Consider the following 16598-nt stretch of genomic DNA (forward strand, 5'->3'; position numbering starts at 1 on the left):
GTGTTATTTAAATCAATAAAAGTAAGTCCAACGTTTTTGCAGTGGAGTAAAGCGAGCTTAAATAATACAAAAATACTAATACTCGACAAATTAACGTGTAGTTAAAGCAAAATTTCCGGCGGGTACCAAATTTAGATAAAGAACGTTATTTCAAAAGTCTGCTACAATGTGCTTTACAAAAAAGGATAGAGAAAATTGTATGGTGGTATAAACAGTGGGGTTGCATTGAACACATAATTTCAAAGTGGTATAATAGATTAAATTAAAGAATAGGCAATATATGTATATGTCAAAACAAGCTCAATAAACGTAACTTTTACCTCTCTTTTTTAAAAGAAAACAAAATATTTGAAAGACGTTAATATTAAAAAAAAATATCGTTCGCAAGCAAATTTAACAAGGTTTCCTTATCTTGCAACCCTGTGTAGAGCATGCCACTTTAGTATATATGGCAAACCAAACATACCCAGCACAGCGGCCTTTTCATATGTTGAGCTGAATTCGTGCAAGAAAGTTCGTTAGCAAATAATATAGTGTTTTGCCGTGCATATAAATTAAATAGTGCTTGTCAATTTACTAAATAACAGCTAGTTTCAAAACAATCAAAAGACTGCTACAAAACTTTTTAGACAGAGGTGTTTGCATTTTCTTACTTGGATTAACAAGGTATGGAAATTGTTCAATCAACAACAGAGGGTAGCAAAAAACAAATGAACGAAACGTTAACAGCGGCGTCAATGGCAGAAAGCAGTGGCAATAGTAGTTTGACTGGTAGTGCTGGTAGCAGCGCTGCTAATAGTTCTCTGGCTGTTACTACAACAGCGGAAACTAGAACAAAGGATAACAATACAACAACAAATTTAACTACTTCAACTGAAAGCAGTGCTAGCAAGGATATTGATATGGATATAGAAGAGATACCATTAAAGTCCACAGTAACAACAGATTACACCAAAGCCGATGAACAATGCCAACAACAGTCGGCAAAGTTATTATCAACACATAAGGCGGGAATGGTTACACATTTGGATGTTGATATACCCATTATATCATTGTCTGATGGTGAAGATGCTGTGGGCTCACATCAACCAACTACTTTGCAAAAAGCTAGCCGCAAACGTAGTAGTGTCGGTGCTGCTACAGCAGAAGAAGACCAGTCATTCCGCTTGAAACGACGTAAAATTAAAGTGGCCGGTGCGCCAAAAATGCCCTTGACTGGTAAGTATGTGTATTTGTATTTAAATATGTGTTCGTAAAGATAATGTACTACTATGTGAAAAATATTATTATTTATCGGCAGATATACGTTGCGCACTTTAACATGGGTGTTAAATATTATACACATATTCCGATTTCTGTTAACATATGTACATATGCATAACCCACTAGCATGTTGTCTAACAGATTTTTTTTTGTTTTTGCTAGGTTATGTACGTTACATGAATGATCGACGCGAGATGCTGCGAAAGGAACTGCCCTCCAAAACAGCGATTGAGCACACCAAAATTATCGGTGAAGAGTGGCAAAAGATGACGGAGGATAAAAAAGCGCCGTATATGAAAGCAGCTGAAATTGATAAGCAACGGTGAGTAGGTTAAGTAACTGTGTTTGCTATGTTGATGCGCTATGTATGGAAGCTAGGAGCAACTTTGGACTAGTTGACTTAAATACGGCCTTTTCATAATTCGAATGCTTTTCTAATTTACTGTCCGCATACACACACGTATCATATTTACATATGCATATGAGTAGATGTAGTTTGTAAATCAATACATACATACATATGTATATTAATGATTATCACGTACAATGAAACCTTGTGCGCTCAGCTGATATTAAGGTAGTGCAAACTTATATTGCTCAGCAGCTTTGTATATCAAATTTGCTAAGGGATTTTCGTGCTATATATCGTTTTTAGTAACGTACGAATGCTTACATATATTCTCTTGAGCTTCCGTATGACAAACACATTTACATACACATTCATGAAAGCACACTGTTTAGTAGGTATTTGTATAAATTATGTATCTATCAAGAGACTTACCTCCATTTAAGTAAACTACATACATGTGCATATATTTGTATAAGTATGTAATTTTTCTATACATATTTCTCAATCAATGTTTGTAAGTTTGTAAAATTGCTATATACCAGATATGCCTCTTAATTACTGGTTAAGCGAGTTTTAACTATTTTAATTGGAAATTAGGGCAGTGATTTATAAAATCAAGTTGCTAAAAGAATTGTATTTGCTTATATGAGAGTTATTTACAGACATATAATATGCATTATTTATATAATATACCTATATTAGTTACCATTAATCAGTAATTGTGATTCATAAAAGTGTCAGCATACCAGGTCCCCATACACACATAACATTCACTTCCGGCAAATATTTATGTATATATGTATGTATATGTAAATAGAAATATATGTAATGATTTGCGGATGTTTAAAATATTAATATAAACGTCGTTCTTGGTACTGTCGATACCCTACAGCAACATAACCTTAATTTGTTTCAAGAAAAATAAATAATTATGTTAACCCAATATTTTTGTTTTCAGCTACCTCGCCGAATTGCACACTTTCCTCAAAGAACGTCCTGATGTTTTGGCCTGCGAGCTGGCTAAAGACAAGCAAATACGCAAAAGTCCCGGCGAGGCTGGCAAGACAGTCTTAAAGGAGAAATCACAGTCGGTAGGCAATATAAAATCGCCAAATAAGGAAGCCAATGCCAACACAGCAGCCGGTAAAGACAAATCACGCCGCAGTTCGGAAAAGGACAATTCACCGCCAGCATTGCCACCACCAGCGACAACATTGGATAATAAGCCACGACGTAAGCGTACACCGACACCACCCACAGCAGGCGATACACACCATAGTCAAAGCAAAAACAGTACATCACACACTAACAACAACAACAATCACAATTCCACATCAAGTAGTAATCACAATAGCAATTCAACCAATACCACAACACCAATAAGCACTAATACAGCCAACTCACTCGCAGCCGCAACAGCCGTGCCCGGCGAAATACCAATATTCACCAATGAATTTCTGGAGCATAATAAAGTTTTCGATATGGAATTACGTACGCTACGCAAATCGAAAGCAGATTTGGAACAGCAAAATGCTGTATTAGAGAAACATGTGGAGAATATGAAATTCGGTGTGGAAAAAATGACTAACGAGAATGACGAATTGGCGGAAAAGAATCGTTTACTCGAATTATATTTGGATAAATTGAAGGCAAAGTTGGCGCATGCGCTCTCTGGCTTGGCCATACCAACACAACCGAACGGTGCCACAATGGATAACATCGAGAAATATATGACTGATCTCTATAAGATGGCTACAACAAATACGCATGGACCGGCAAGTCTCAATAAAGCGAAGGATATAATAAGAAAATTAGATTTACAGATTAATTTGTAACTTAGTTTAAGGTCTCAGTAAGCGGTGTTAGTTGTTGATATTTTTCTTCTATGTAAGAGTTAGGTTAGGTCATTTAATTATCTTTAGTGTAAAGTTAAGTCCTATGAGTAATTAGCTATAAGACATTATTCTGTAGCAACGCTAATGGATATAATATTTAATGTATACATTCCAATCTCTTTGAAACGGGCTCAATTCGAATATTTGGAGAAAGGAATTCATCTTCTATTTTTGGTGTTGTAACCCTAACAAATCAATATAGAAACATATGTATATAATTTTGGATTCTTGATAAATGAAAATCGCTTTATTTTTTGATTTAATTGTATGATATTTTACACTAAATATTCTTCTTTTGCAAAGTAATCAATTAAAAGAAATTAGTTATTAAATATAGTATCGGAAAACCCTAAAAATCTGTCAATAATACATATCTTTAGGTTATTGAAGCTTCAAGTTGTTACTAAAGAAAAAGTGTATACATACATACTGTCTGAATGGTGTCGCAAAATATCATTATCAGATTTTAGCATAAAATAAAATATTTACCACGCTACATTCATTGTTGCACTACAACAAACAAAGTTTTGTGAAATAATTAAAAATTTACCAATAATACTTTTGCTGCCAAGTGTAATGAAAAATAATTTTAAAATATATGTACTGTAATTAAAAAAAAAAAATATTTTTTTTTTTCGTACAACCTCAAGTGCTATGTTCCTTCCAATCAATTGCAGACTAGTATTTACAGCTTACTTGTTAGTAACATAATTTTAAAACTCGCATTTTAATTATAACATCATACATAAATAGTTTGGCTGGCTGGCTTTTCAACTACAACTAATGAATTGTATTTTATTTATTTTTTTTTTTAGTTTTAAGCACTTAAATTGTTGCAAAGTGTTACAAGAAAGTTGTAAATATACATACGTACATAAATATCATAACAGTAATATTTTTTATTATTACAGCCAAATCAAGTCAAATTGTTAATCAAAATTTACTTTTCTTATTATGTGTAAGAGCTATCGTAGTTATCGATTTCTTCCGCTCATGATACATTTATCGATTTGAGTTTTGTCGAAAACGCATAATTTAAAATACATATTATGTAGATTTTGTTAAGTTTCTGTTTACAACATACCAATTTTTTGTTTAAATTCGAACTAATATTTGTTAAAAAGTATAACTTTTTATAATACTTCAAATACACATTAAAATATATTTTAAATTGTAAAAGCTCTAGTATTTTAAGCGATTATTATTTTTTTCCAATAATAAGGAATAATAAATCTTTGTTCTTATTTTAAATGTATATATCACAATTTTTTTATAATGGTTTTCAAATATTTTAACACATTCATATTCACACTTCATTTAAATTAATAAAATTTAATATATCTTTGTTTAAATAATCTTTGTTACCTATTGTTAATTCGGTATTGAATAAATTCAGAAACAAGTAAATAACATGAAAACACTTTAAATCCGGGGCGAAGGTATAATATCCTTCACAAATAAAAAGTCTTCATACAAGAACTTGATGGTCATCTGATCAGAACAATTTCTTCTTTAAATGAAAAAATTTTCATACAAGAACTTAATTTCGATCGTTCAGTTTGAATGGCTGCTACATATGTACATACATACATACATATATGTATGTATGCTATAGTGGTCTGATCTGTCAATTTGTTTGAAGATCGTACCGTTGCCGTAGACAATAATCCATACCATATCTTTACCGTTCCCACGACAGTCGGGTCTAAGTAACCGGAACGGACCCAGATTTTCGCCCAAAGATTGTCAACTCGGTACCATGCCTAGATATTACTTCAGGAATGTTTTCTACCGCTACAAAAACAATAACAATAACCCATCCAAGGGGGTATGAAACGTTGAAACGTACCTAATTACGGATTTAAGTGAGTCCTTCCAATATCTGGACTTGATTCTTTTTATTTCGGCTGTGTTTTTCTATCTTTTCTATATAAGCCGATATTAGCTCTGTGAGTAAATGGTATCTTCTTAAAATATGTTCATCTGAAAATAACAGTGACACGCATTCAATTGGGAGAACATATTGAATAAGAAAGACAAAAAATCAGTATTTTGACTGAAAAGTATGTGGCATTATTGAGCAATCGCAAAAACAAAAGTAATGGAACATTAACTCCAGGCTATGCGTGAAATTCAGTGTATCGCAAGTTAGTCAGTTTGTCACCCTAACGTTGCACAGCGTCAGTCTAGTCACGGCACGTGCGACATCATTATTAACTTGAGCAACGCAACGCAGCTTCCACCCTTGGCAAAGAGTTTTCGTGCGTTTTGATGCAGAGATTGAACAGTGATGATGAGTGCTAGCAATGCGAACTACACAAAGTGTTGTTGTTTTGCAAATACATATACATATGTTTGCATGTATGCACATCCTACATCCCTCATATTAATTCCACTTTCCTTTAGCGTCTCCCCTATATCATTTATTTCTTGGTTAGAAATCTGCGATTATGTCCGAGGTGTTGCTGCTACTAATCTGTGACATTCTGACGCGCCACTGGGTATGTCAAGCGCAAACTATGCTTCTCTAACCTCTACCGTATTACGAAAATGTAGGTTTGTCCTAACCATACTATCACTACATTTTGTTGTCCAACTTTGTTTTTTCCACGAACAATTTACTGCACTATGCGGCGCGTTTTGTGAGGGTGACATTACTGCATTAATGCAATTATTCTATTTTATAGCAAATAATGATCATAATTGGAACACAAATATTTTTGCGTGGTTGGTATTACAGCTAATATAGTTTTTTGGTTAAATATTTTGTGTTCGTAAAGCAGAATTAACTCAAAATATTTGTTATGTGTACATATGTATGTATGTATTTATTATAAATTCTGTACTATTTTTTTTGCACGCGGGGTGATGACTTTACAACGACTTTACAACGCCAACATACTTGCATTGAAGAATATTAAATTTCGAGCTAATGTCAATGTCTATGTTAATATTGGCTCACAATTATAATTATAAATGTTTTAATGTATAATATTCCACTAAGAGCGGTTCTTTTTATAAAAATTCGCATATCCCCGTTTAAACTTGTCAATAAATTGCGGATGTACTTAATATTTCGATAAATCGATAACAGCATAAACGTTGTGATTTTTCTTTTTCTAGTTTTAATTAATTTCTTTGTACGATATAAATAAATATGTAAATTAATATACATACATATGTATAAATTAAATAGTGTAATATAATATAATTTTCTTGTGCTTAATTTTCCTTTTCGACGTTCTAGCTTTCTTACAAAAGCGTTACAAAGAGCTTTTTCCTCTATAAATTAACGTAATCCACTAACTTAAATTCAAACACTTCACATCCGGCGCCGCCCCAACACAACTTTACGCACAAATGTGTTGTAAGTCCCGGCTAAGCATTTTACCATACACTCAAAAGCTCCAACGTGGTGAATAAAAGCATTCCATGTACATTATAATATACACACAAGCGGGTGCTTCAAATATTTAACTGTTTCCACCCACGCATTTTAACAACTACAGCATTTTTGCCTCCAACTTGCTTTATGCTGCTCTTCGCGTGCAGATTCACCGGTTACCGGTAGTATCAACGCTCCTACTTCACCAGCCACCCAACAGCCAATTAACATCCACACAATCCACCACCACCGTCTGCTGAGAACGCGTGTCTGTATGCTTGTGTGCTCATTTGGTTTGTATTTCGTGGTAACTTCAGCAACGCAACGGTTACCATTCACTTTGCCAACGCTGAGAGTTTCAGTGACGAGTTGATGTTGGAGAACAACGTGTGTGAAAATAAATTTGGTGCGTCGGATGTGTAAAACGGTCTATACACGCGTGTGTTGCTCACTACAAAAGTGTTTCTTTTAGTATTATGCGGATTCTATAAGTGTACGGAAGTTGAAAATTTATTGTGCGAGCGCGGATGCGGATATGTGTGAAAAGTTCTAGCTGGGGATATGAAGTGAAGCTGCTGTGAAAATATCGTTGCGTTGCGTGTACTAATCGTTGTTACATTCGTGCGGTCGGTTGTTGTTTCATTCGCGTTTCCTCGCAGTGGCTTTCTTGCTGATTTAAATTTGCATAATTTAAAGAAATTTGTGGCTAATAAATTGTATTTTGTTGCTCCACATCGTATTGAGCTTATTGGTAAGCATTAGTTCTAGTAAAATGCAAGCAAAATGTGTGTATGTGTATATGTAAAGCCGAAAGGAAAAATTATTAAATAGTTGAAAAGTACCGAGTTGCTGGAATGGCAGCAGCAGCGGCAACGCATTGTGCCTTCTGCAAATTTAAGAAACAGTGAGGAAGTGACGAATCAAAATTTGCAGCATCTAGTGTAGTTTATCGTTCAATAATAGCAAATGTGCATAGAATATTGCAAAGTGTATAAATTTTTTAGAAATATTATATTTCATAGTTATATACATATGTACATGTGTGTATATACATATTTATTTGTGTTAAAATTCAACAGCTAATAACAACAATAACAATGGATTTTGGTAAAATGCGTACAGCCTTGCAATGACAGTGCTAGCTAATACAACAACAGCAACACTTGCGCGAGTGCTTTTTGTACATGTGTACGTGTGCAAATACTAGGCCGACGAATTGGCTCTATGCACACAGGTGAAAATGTGCGTATGTACAAATGTTTGTCAAAACTATTTGCTTATTAGATTCTGTTGTCTCGTTCAAAGCCATCACTCAAACGAGCGAAAGCAATGTGTATTTGTATGTGTGTATGTAGGTGCGTTAGTCCCTTTGGAGTTGACATTTATTTACATGCGTATGTACATATGTAAATATGTATTCATATGGCAGTTGTTGGCATGTTAGCTTAATGTTTTTTCTTCTCAAGAAGTTGTTGCTTGGTATTTTAACGCGAGAAACGAAGTGAGTTAAGAATTTAGTCGCATTATTTGTAAATGAATGTTTGTTGCAAAAGAAGCTGTGGGAATTAGCTTTATAAAGCATATGTGTAAACACAAATATAATTTTTAACTGCAGGCAATAAAATGTTTGTTTGTTAAGTGGAACTACGAAAATATGTTTTGTGTTAAATAAAATAGTACATACATACACGTGTATATAATTGCAGAATTGTGTAAGTTTGTGTGATGAGCGTTGCAGCAGACAAGTGCCTACGCTGTTAACACACAAAGCGGCAAATTCACATGCGGGTGTTGATAAAGTGCGTTGACAATATATGGTACAACAGACTGTATACATGTATTTAGACAGAAAAAGTACGGATGTACAATACATACATATGTACACATTTACATATGTAAGTGTGTATGTAGGTATGTATATACAATAACATCAATAACAATTGGTGATAGTTATCGCGAAAATATAATAAAAACAATATTAAATCAGCAAAGAAAATAAATAAAGTGGAAATAAAATATACACACATACATACATACATATGTACATATGTACATATGTACATACAATATGTGTAGATTTGTTTTCCATGTGTATTCACTTTGTGTATGTTTACTTGTGCGAATTTTGCAGACTGATACACAGCTGCTGGCATACTGATAATAAAGTGCAAAAAATTCTATCTGTTGGATTAAGAACAGTGAGACTGCCAGGTATTGCTTTGAATCTGTACATATGTACATATGTATGTACATATTTACATAAATAAGTAAATATGGTATGAATTAAAAAAAGCTAGTTTATTTTGATATTTTGTGGGTGTAGGGATTAGCAGATTTGCAGTCTTTATTTGTTGCGATTTAAAGGCAAAAGCGAATAGCCGAAGTCCTAAACAAAGAAGTGTTTGGAGCTATTGAACAAAAGTGCAAAATGTTTTGTGGCTATTGCTAAAGAAATAATGTGTTAACATATTTTGAAAATAAACACATGTTATTGTGAATGTGATATCAAAACAAATAAAGAAAATTTATAAAAAAAAACGAGGACTTGGAAGTGAAAATTAAAAAATCTTGTTTTTGTGTAATGCTTTGAAAAATTAACCAAAATTATGCAAACATTTGCACATATCAAAAATACAGCAGATTATCAGCCTTAAATTTAATTAAAAAAATAAAAGTCGAAGCAATACAATTGTGAAATAAACTAAATTATATGAAGAGCATAGTTTGATATAATAAAAACTAAATAAAAATTTTAAATGTTTTATTTTTAAATTGTAAATCTCAATTATTTTTCTTTTATATTAAACTAAGTGCTTTAAGTGAACACTACAATAATAATGTGTATTTTGAGGAATTGCTTGGAATCGTTTCGTTTTGCCGATAAATTACATATGGTAGATACAAATGCGAAAGAAAATGCTAAACAAGTTGCTTTAGTTGTCTGGTGCTAATTTGCATTACTCTAAATGTAATATGTTTATACCTTAAATATGTAAAATGTGTTTATATCGATTTACTTTTGTTATCGATTCGTGGTTTCAACACTTGTTTAAAAGAAATATTTACATACCACAAATAAAAATGACTAAGAAAAGAAATATTTTAAAACAAAAACAAAAATAAAACGAAACAACCGCAAGTTATTTAATATATTTTCATTACTTGAAAAAATTATCACTTTTCGCAAGTATTGTTGCATATTTCATTTAATTTATCGCGAAAGTGCAGTGTTGTTTGTGGGTGTTTTTGTAAAATACCGCAGATAAAATTAAATATTATTTAATATTGTTCGTATACACAACAGCGATTCGAGCAAACATATGTATAACATATTTAAACAAATGTAGGTGTTCAAATAATTTTGAGTAATATTTAAAATATATGTATTGTAAATAAGAAATTACGAATCAGCTGGTGTTTAGTTTTTAGATCGAATAATACAAACATGTGTATGTATGTACGTACTTGTATTACCATACATACTGTATAAATATTTAATAAACAAGTGGCATTGAAAAGCATTGCGCGCAGTATAACAAAGTGTGACAGCTGGACACAAGTCGGTGCATTTTTTAAAAAGCATCATAAGCATGTGCCTTTGCACAATTATTTAAATATACGTTTTTTTCTGCAAATGTGTAATCAAACAGCTTTGCGGGCTTAGAAGAACGAAAAGTTGTTTGCTAAAACGACTGGCAGTGATGGTTTTGCATAAGCTCGTACAATTACATATGTAGTTTTCAGCTCAGAGCGTTTTCAAGAGTTGTAATAAACTGGAAATTAATTACAAAAATGTTTACTATTGGTAAACTGTGAGACATCAGTAATAAATATTTGTATAGCTGTAAAAAAAATTAAATGGCTGTATAAGAAATATTAAGAAATCTTAGTGCTGATATTTTTGTGTGCTGTAAATTGGTAATGCTGTGTTGACATAACTGAAAGAGTTGCATTGTTATTGTTGTTCTGAGAATTTAAAATTTTTGTTTTTTGTTTAGTTTCTATTTGTATTTTTTTAATATTGTATTGTATTTTTTATAAGTTTAATTTTTATTTTTTATTTTGCAGGTAAAATAATTTTAACGAAGAATGAGAGAACATGAGTAATACAAAAAGCAAATTCAATAATAAATTTTTAAGCAAATTTTAATACAACGCCTTCAATGGCGCCAGTGCTAATTTCACTCGTTTGAATATAAAATATGCAAATGTATGCTCAACAATATACAAATACTATAACACAAATGGAGAAAAAAAATTATTTGAGGTTATAAATGAAGAATAATAAATAAATATAATAAAAAATGCTGGCATAAATTAATATGATTTTTTTTAAGAAAATGAACAGTGAATTTTGACGGTTTGAATTTGAGTAAAAAAAAAGAAAATAATGCTGATTAAAATTAATTTTTGGTAAAGTCAATTTTTACTAAAAGTACTTAGAATAAAAATAAAATATTCAAAATAAAATGTATTAAATTTATAAAAGTGGAAAAATAAATAAATTAACTACTGATAATATTAAAAAATATTCCAAGTGAAAATGTGAGTGTATAAATAAGCAAATACAAAAAGAAAAAATCTGAGCTTAATAACCAAAATTCCGTGGTAAATAATTATAAGTGTTAAAATTAAAAAAAAATATTTGTTTAATAATTTTTCAAAAATAGCCAAACCGAGCAACAAAGTGTAACAATTGATACACAAAAAAAAATCTAAAAATAACAACGCAAACCAAAATCTGCGCTTAAATAGCTTGTGTTGAAGTGATTGAACTCAAACAGCTATTTTTAAACCAATAAGCTTTAATGCGAATTTGCATAAGCTTTTACATACACACAACATTAACGCATTTTCCGTCAGCGTATTGGAAAATCCATAAAATCGACACAAATTCACTCAACAGCATAAAATAAAACAACAAATCTCTGTAAACAACAACAAATCACCAAACGTCATACTTGAAAGTAAAGAAAAGCAAAACAACTCAACCACTTCATGAAAACGCAGATTCAAAACGAAAACAAAGACTATTTTATAAAATAAAAAAAAAAATACTCTTCATACAGCATCCACAACTGTATAAACACGTCCACTTTGTACACGCCGTGCATCTACCTTAAAAAGGCGCCCGTTTCCAACCTCTCAACCGTGTTCGTGCTCACACTCACACAGCGCAAGGAAAGAGTATGAGTGCAATAACGCGCTTTTTCCATAAGCATCAGTATATCCTTGCAATCCAATAAGCTCAGACAAAACCAGTTATATGCTGAAACAAGTGCTCGGAATAAACAAAACGTGTTAAGAGTTGAGCACGAAGGACACGTAGTGTACGTGCGAACAAGTGGATGTGGAAAGTAGTTCAGTGAGCGATAGACGGCGAGAGAGTGAGAGATTATAAATAGTGGTGAATAAAATAGAGCGTACAAGTGTAGTGTGGATGTTAAGAGACAGCGTAGAGCGACAGGACGAAAATTGATACATTTGTTTGAGTGAAATTGCGCAGAGAGCGCGGTGTTTCGAGCGTAATAACAACAAATATTGCAGTCACAAGATGGGACGTCGTTCTTTTAATCGCGTTTGCGCTATAAATTATCCAAGTCGGGTGGAGGGTTGGTTGGATGTTTGTGGTGAGTACAAGAAATATTTTATATTATCAAAAATAGAAAATTTTATATATCATAGGTGATTTGGAGTATGTTCAACAAATTGTAGTAGTTATTTTACGCTAGAGTGATAGGCAGAATTTGTGTGATTTATTTGCTTCTTTTTCAAGTTGTTGTTACTCTCAGAAATTATTTTTTTTACACCTTTGAACATCATTTTTGTGTTAAACGTTCCGTAGTTGTTGCCGAAGAAGGGATAGCATGTCTTAACTTTAAGAAAAAAAAACTAGCTTGCAGGTATCATTATATCGAAAATATTTCTGAATAGTTCCAGTAAGTTTTGTTGTTTTAAAAAGAGGATTTGAAATGAAATCGGTTAAATTTCTACCTTTTTTATAGCCGAAAACCCAGCGCGTTTGTTTTTTCTCATTGCCTTATCGATAACTGATCAAAACTAAATTCTTGTATTGAAGTTTTTTTATTCATAAAGAGTAGCTTCTGTCTAAGCGAAGTTGGCGTGTTTCTCGTTTATTTTTATTTTTAACTCAATCCCGAAAATATTTTACATGTGACACGGTTTTCTAATTCAACCTACCACTAAATGTTGAGCGTGATATCGGTTTATTGAATGAATCATTTAAATTCCATGCAGCAAACAAATATTTTATATTTATGACACACGTTTCTTTTAATCGCCACATACTTTTGCGGTTATTTCCTTTGCGTTATTGCTGCGTCTAGCAATTTAGCCGGACAAGTGTAGTGCAGTGAGAACAAAATTAGCGCACAAGTTGTTACGAAAACGCCTATGTATGTATGTAAATAGGCTTAGGTAGAAGCTTTAATACATTTTATAAATGCACTAAGCACGAGGTAAGGACCGCTTCAACAAAAATGTAAGCAATTGAAAGCATGATTTCAAAAATGGCCGCCAAAAAGCAAGCTTACAATGGGTTCACATACAAGTTGTTTTGTGTTTCATTGATTTATGTATTTTTTTTTTAATTTAAATCTAGCATATCCTTTTAAGGACATATTGTCATGCATATGTATGTATGTTTCCAGCACGTCTTCAATATAATTTTTGTTTTTTTTTTTGTGTATTTCGCTCACTAAATTTGCACATTTTAATGCAACATTACGAGCCGTAAACCCCGATTTCCGACGCTTGCTTCCCCTTTATTTTGACTTTTAATTTATTGCAATGACGCCATAACATGCCGCCTCCCACCATTCTTGAGCGCATTATGTCCTTACATGGTCTCACGCCGAAGGTCTGCTTATTTTTGTGCGCTGTTTCTCATACATACTTGCACATACATACATATTTCGGTTGTTATGTGTTTATAGTGAAAATCATCCCTTTTTGTGCTGAGATTAACTAGAAAATATTTTGTAAATATTTTATGTATGCAAGCATTTTGCTGCTTCAACGTCAAGCGAGACAAGGGCTGTACGTCAAGTGTTGTTTATTTGAGTTACAGATCAATCTCGAGATTCTTCGCAAGCGCGGAAGGATATCAGAGTAAGACACATTTTATTAATTATTTCCAATAACATGTCAAGTCTCACTTGAATTAAGATACGAGGGCTGCTATATATATTTCTGGCCTAATAATGAAAATAGGCATATTCATCAACGAAAATGTTTTTTTTTTGTTGAATTTGGCTCGTCTTGGAAGACCCACACGGTCGATTGCTGTTTTGTTTCGGGCTCATACGCATAGATCCATGATTCGTCACCTGTGACGATCTTATAAACGTCTTTTGAAGCACCGCGATCGTATTTTTTCAGCATTTCTTTACACCAATCCACACGAGCCTTTTTTTTGAGCGATTGTCAAATTGTGCGGGATCCAACGAGAACAAACCTTTTTTACGGCCAGGTGTTCATGCAATATCGAATGTATGCTGGTGGGAGAAATGCATAGGCATGCCTCTATCTGAAGGTATGTTACATGACGGTCTTGCATTATCAGTTCACGTACGGCATCGATGTTTTCTGGCACAACGGCTGTTTTTGGACGACCTTCACGGAATTCGTCTTTGAGCGAGCATCGGCCACGATTGAATTCGTTGTACCAGTTTTTCACAGTGCTATAGGATGGTGCTTCATAGCCATACAAAGATTTTAGTTCATCGATGCACTCTTGTCGTGATAATCCACGTCGAAAGTTGTGAAAAATGATCGCACGAAAATGTTCACGAGTTAATTCCATTTTTTGGCCGAGATGAATTTTTTAATTCCCTGTAAATAAAACAATTCACGATTAAATGACAAAACGTTCTGAGTGATGTTATGCTAAAAAATGTCAAACTTTCCAATGGAAATGTCAGATTGCACCTGGCAACACTTAGTGTTGCCTACGTCAGAGATATATATAGCAGCCTACGTACAGTTGAACTTCCCTAACTCGAATCACCATAATCCAAAAAAACTTAGGGTTAGAGAGATTTCGAGTTATGGAAGAAAATTTATCGAAGTTCGCAACTAGCACTTCTATTGCTTTCTAATGACTGCTACCTTGACCAAGAAAATAACTCTGCAGTGTTTAATATACTTATATAGTTCTTCGTGGTTAATAAAGCATGCTTTAACAAATTTCAGCTCTTCTGGACATATTTTCTCAGTTTTCATTTTCGTGCGACAATATGTAGAAACACAGTAAATGTGTATAACCCGACTTCGCTTCAAACAAGTTACTCAAATCAGATTTTCATGTTATTTGTCTTCTAAAAGCTGCTTAAATTAGCTGTCCAGCATGAATGAATTGTTAAAAAAAATATACATTTGCGTCAAAAAATTAATGAATTGAAGTTTTGTACAAAAAGAGAGCTATAACAAAATGTCACAACAAAACCACAGTTTGTTTACCGAATCCGTTTTCCGTGCTCTGCCTCATTTATTATGTTTAATCTTGCCTTATTACTAATTCATACTCTGCTGTACTCTTTAGAGCATTCCTCCCAAATCATTAGTGCAATCTATTCAAATTCATAACACGTTTTCTGGTTTTTTTTGCAAACAGTGCAAACAACTTTTACCCGAAACGTCTACCCATACTGTCTTCTGTGTAAATTTGGAAGCACAGAAGAGCGTGTTTTCAAAACGCTAACAGTAACAACAAAAAACAGTGTATATGAGAATATATTTAAAATAAAAAATAAAATGTTTAAGCAGAAAACTGGCAGCTTAATGAAGTAAGGGAAAGCACAGAGTGCGAAATAAATTGCCTGCAGCTAACTACGGGCGCGAGCTAGCGTCAATTAAAAAGTTCGATAATTTAAACAATTAAAAACCTGTCGCTTAAACTGGCTTTCAAGTTGTCGCTAGATTGAAAATTTTGTTTGTTAGCTTTTTTAATGCAATAAATAGATTTAGTAGCGCTTTATATTTTTTATAGATTTCAATTTATGTAATGAGTTGCTTTCTTCTTCTTCGTTATTAACGTAGATACCGCTTATGCGGTTTTACTCGAGTTTACAACAGCGCGCCAGTCGTTTCTTCTTTTCGCTGCTTGACGCCAATTGCAGATTCCAAGTGTAGCCAGTTTCTTCTTCACGTGGGCTTTCCAACGGAGTAGAGGTCTTTCTCTTCCTCTGCTTCGCCTGACGTGTACTGCGTCGTATACTCTCAGAGCTAATGTTTTCATCCAATCGGACACCATGACCTAGTCAGCGTAGCCGCTGTCTCTTAATTCGCTGAACTATGTCAAAGCCGTCGTATATCTCGTACAGCTCTCGTTCCATCTACTGCGGTATTCGCCTTTGCAAATGCGCAAACCACCGTAAGTCTTTTTCAGAACCTTTCTCTCGAAAACTCGTAGCGTCGGCTCTTCAGATGTTGTCATCGTCCATGCCTCTGCATCATAAAGTAGGACAGAGATGATGAGTGACTTGTAGAGTTTGATCTTTGTTTGTCGAGAGAGGAATTCACTTCTTAGTTGTTTGCTCAGTCCGAAGTAGCACCTGTTGGCAAGAGTTATTCTGTGTTAGTTTTCGAGGTCGAATTTTTTGTTGGTGTTAATGTTAGTTCCAAGATAGATGAAATTATCTACGGCTTAACTAGACATAACTTCGGACTTTATTATGTATATAAA

General features: G+C 33.3%; 2 protein-coding genes across 4 annotated transcripts in view; both read left to right on the forward strand.

Annotated features, from left to right (window-relative positions):
* The first annotated feature begins 11 nt into the window (after window positions 1–11).
* LOC105228578 (uncharacterized) lies at window positions 12–3933 on the forward strand. Its single transcript, XM_011208458.3, has 3 exons — window positions 12–1218; window positions 1426–1585; window positions 2571–3933. The coding sequence occupies exons 1-3, from the start codon at window positions 669–671 to the stop codon at window positions 3445–3447; spliced, it is 1587 nt and encodes a 528-aa protein (XP_011206760.2). The 5' UTR covers window positions 12–668; the 3' UTR covers window positions 3448–3933.
* Window positions 3934–11310: 7377 nt separating this feature from the next.
* LOC105228580 (ras GTPase-activating protein raskol) overlaps window positions 11311–16598 on the forward strand; it is a 254245-nt gene continuing 248957 nt past the window's right edge. The window contains exon 1 of one of the 3 annotated variants that reach the window (XM_049455597.1): window positions 11311–12522. In XM_049455597.1, the coding sequence (XP_049311554.1) occupies window positions 12447–12522 (76 nt within the window). In that variant the 5' untranslated portion in view covers window positions 11311–12446. The remainder of the gene's footprint in view (window positions 12523–16598) is intronic. The other 2 variants (XM_049455598.1, XM_049455600.1) reach the window with 2 other exon arrangements.

Source organism: Bactrocera dorsalis, chromosome 4 (genome assembly GCF_023373825.1).
Source record: "Bactrocera dorsalis isolate Fly_Bdor chromosome 4, ASM2337382v1, whole genome shotgun sequence".
NCBI classification, from domain to species: Eukaryota; Metazoa; Arthropoda; class Insecta; order Diptera; family Tephritidae; genus Bactrocera; species Bactrocera dorsalis.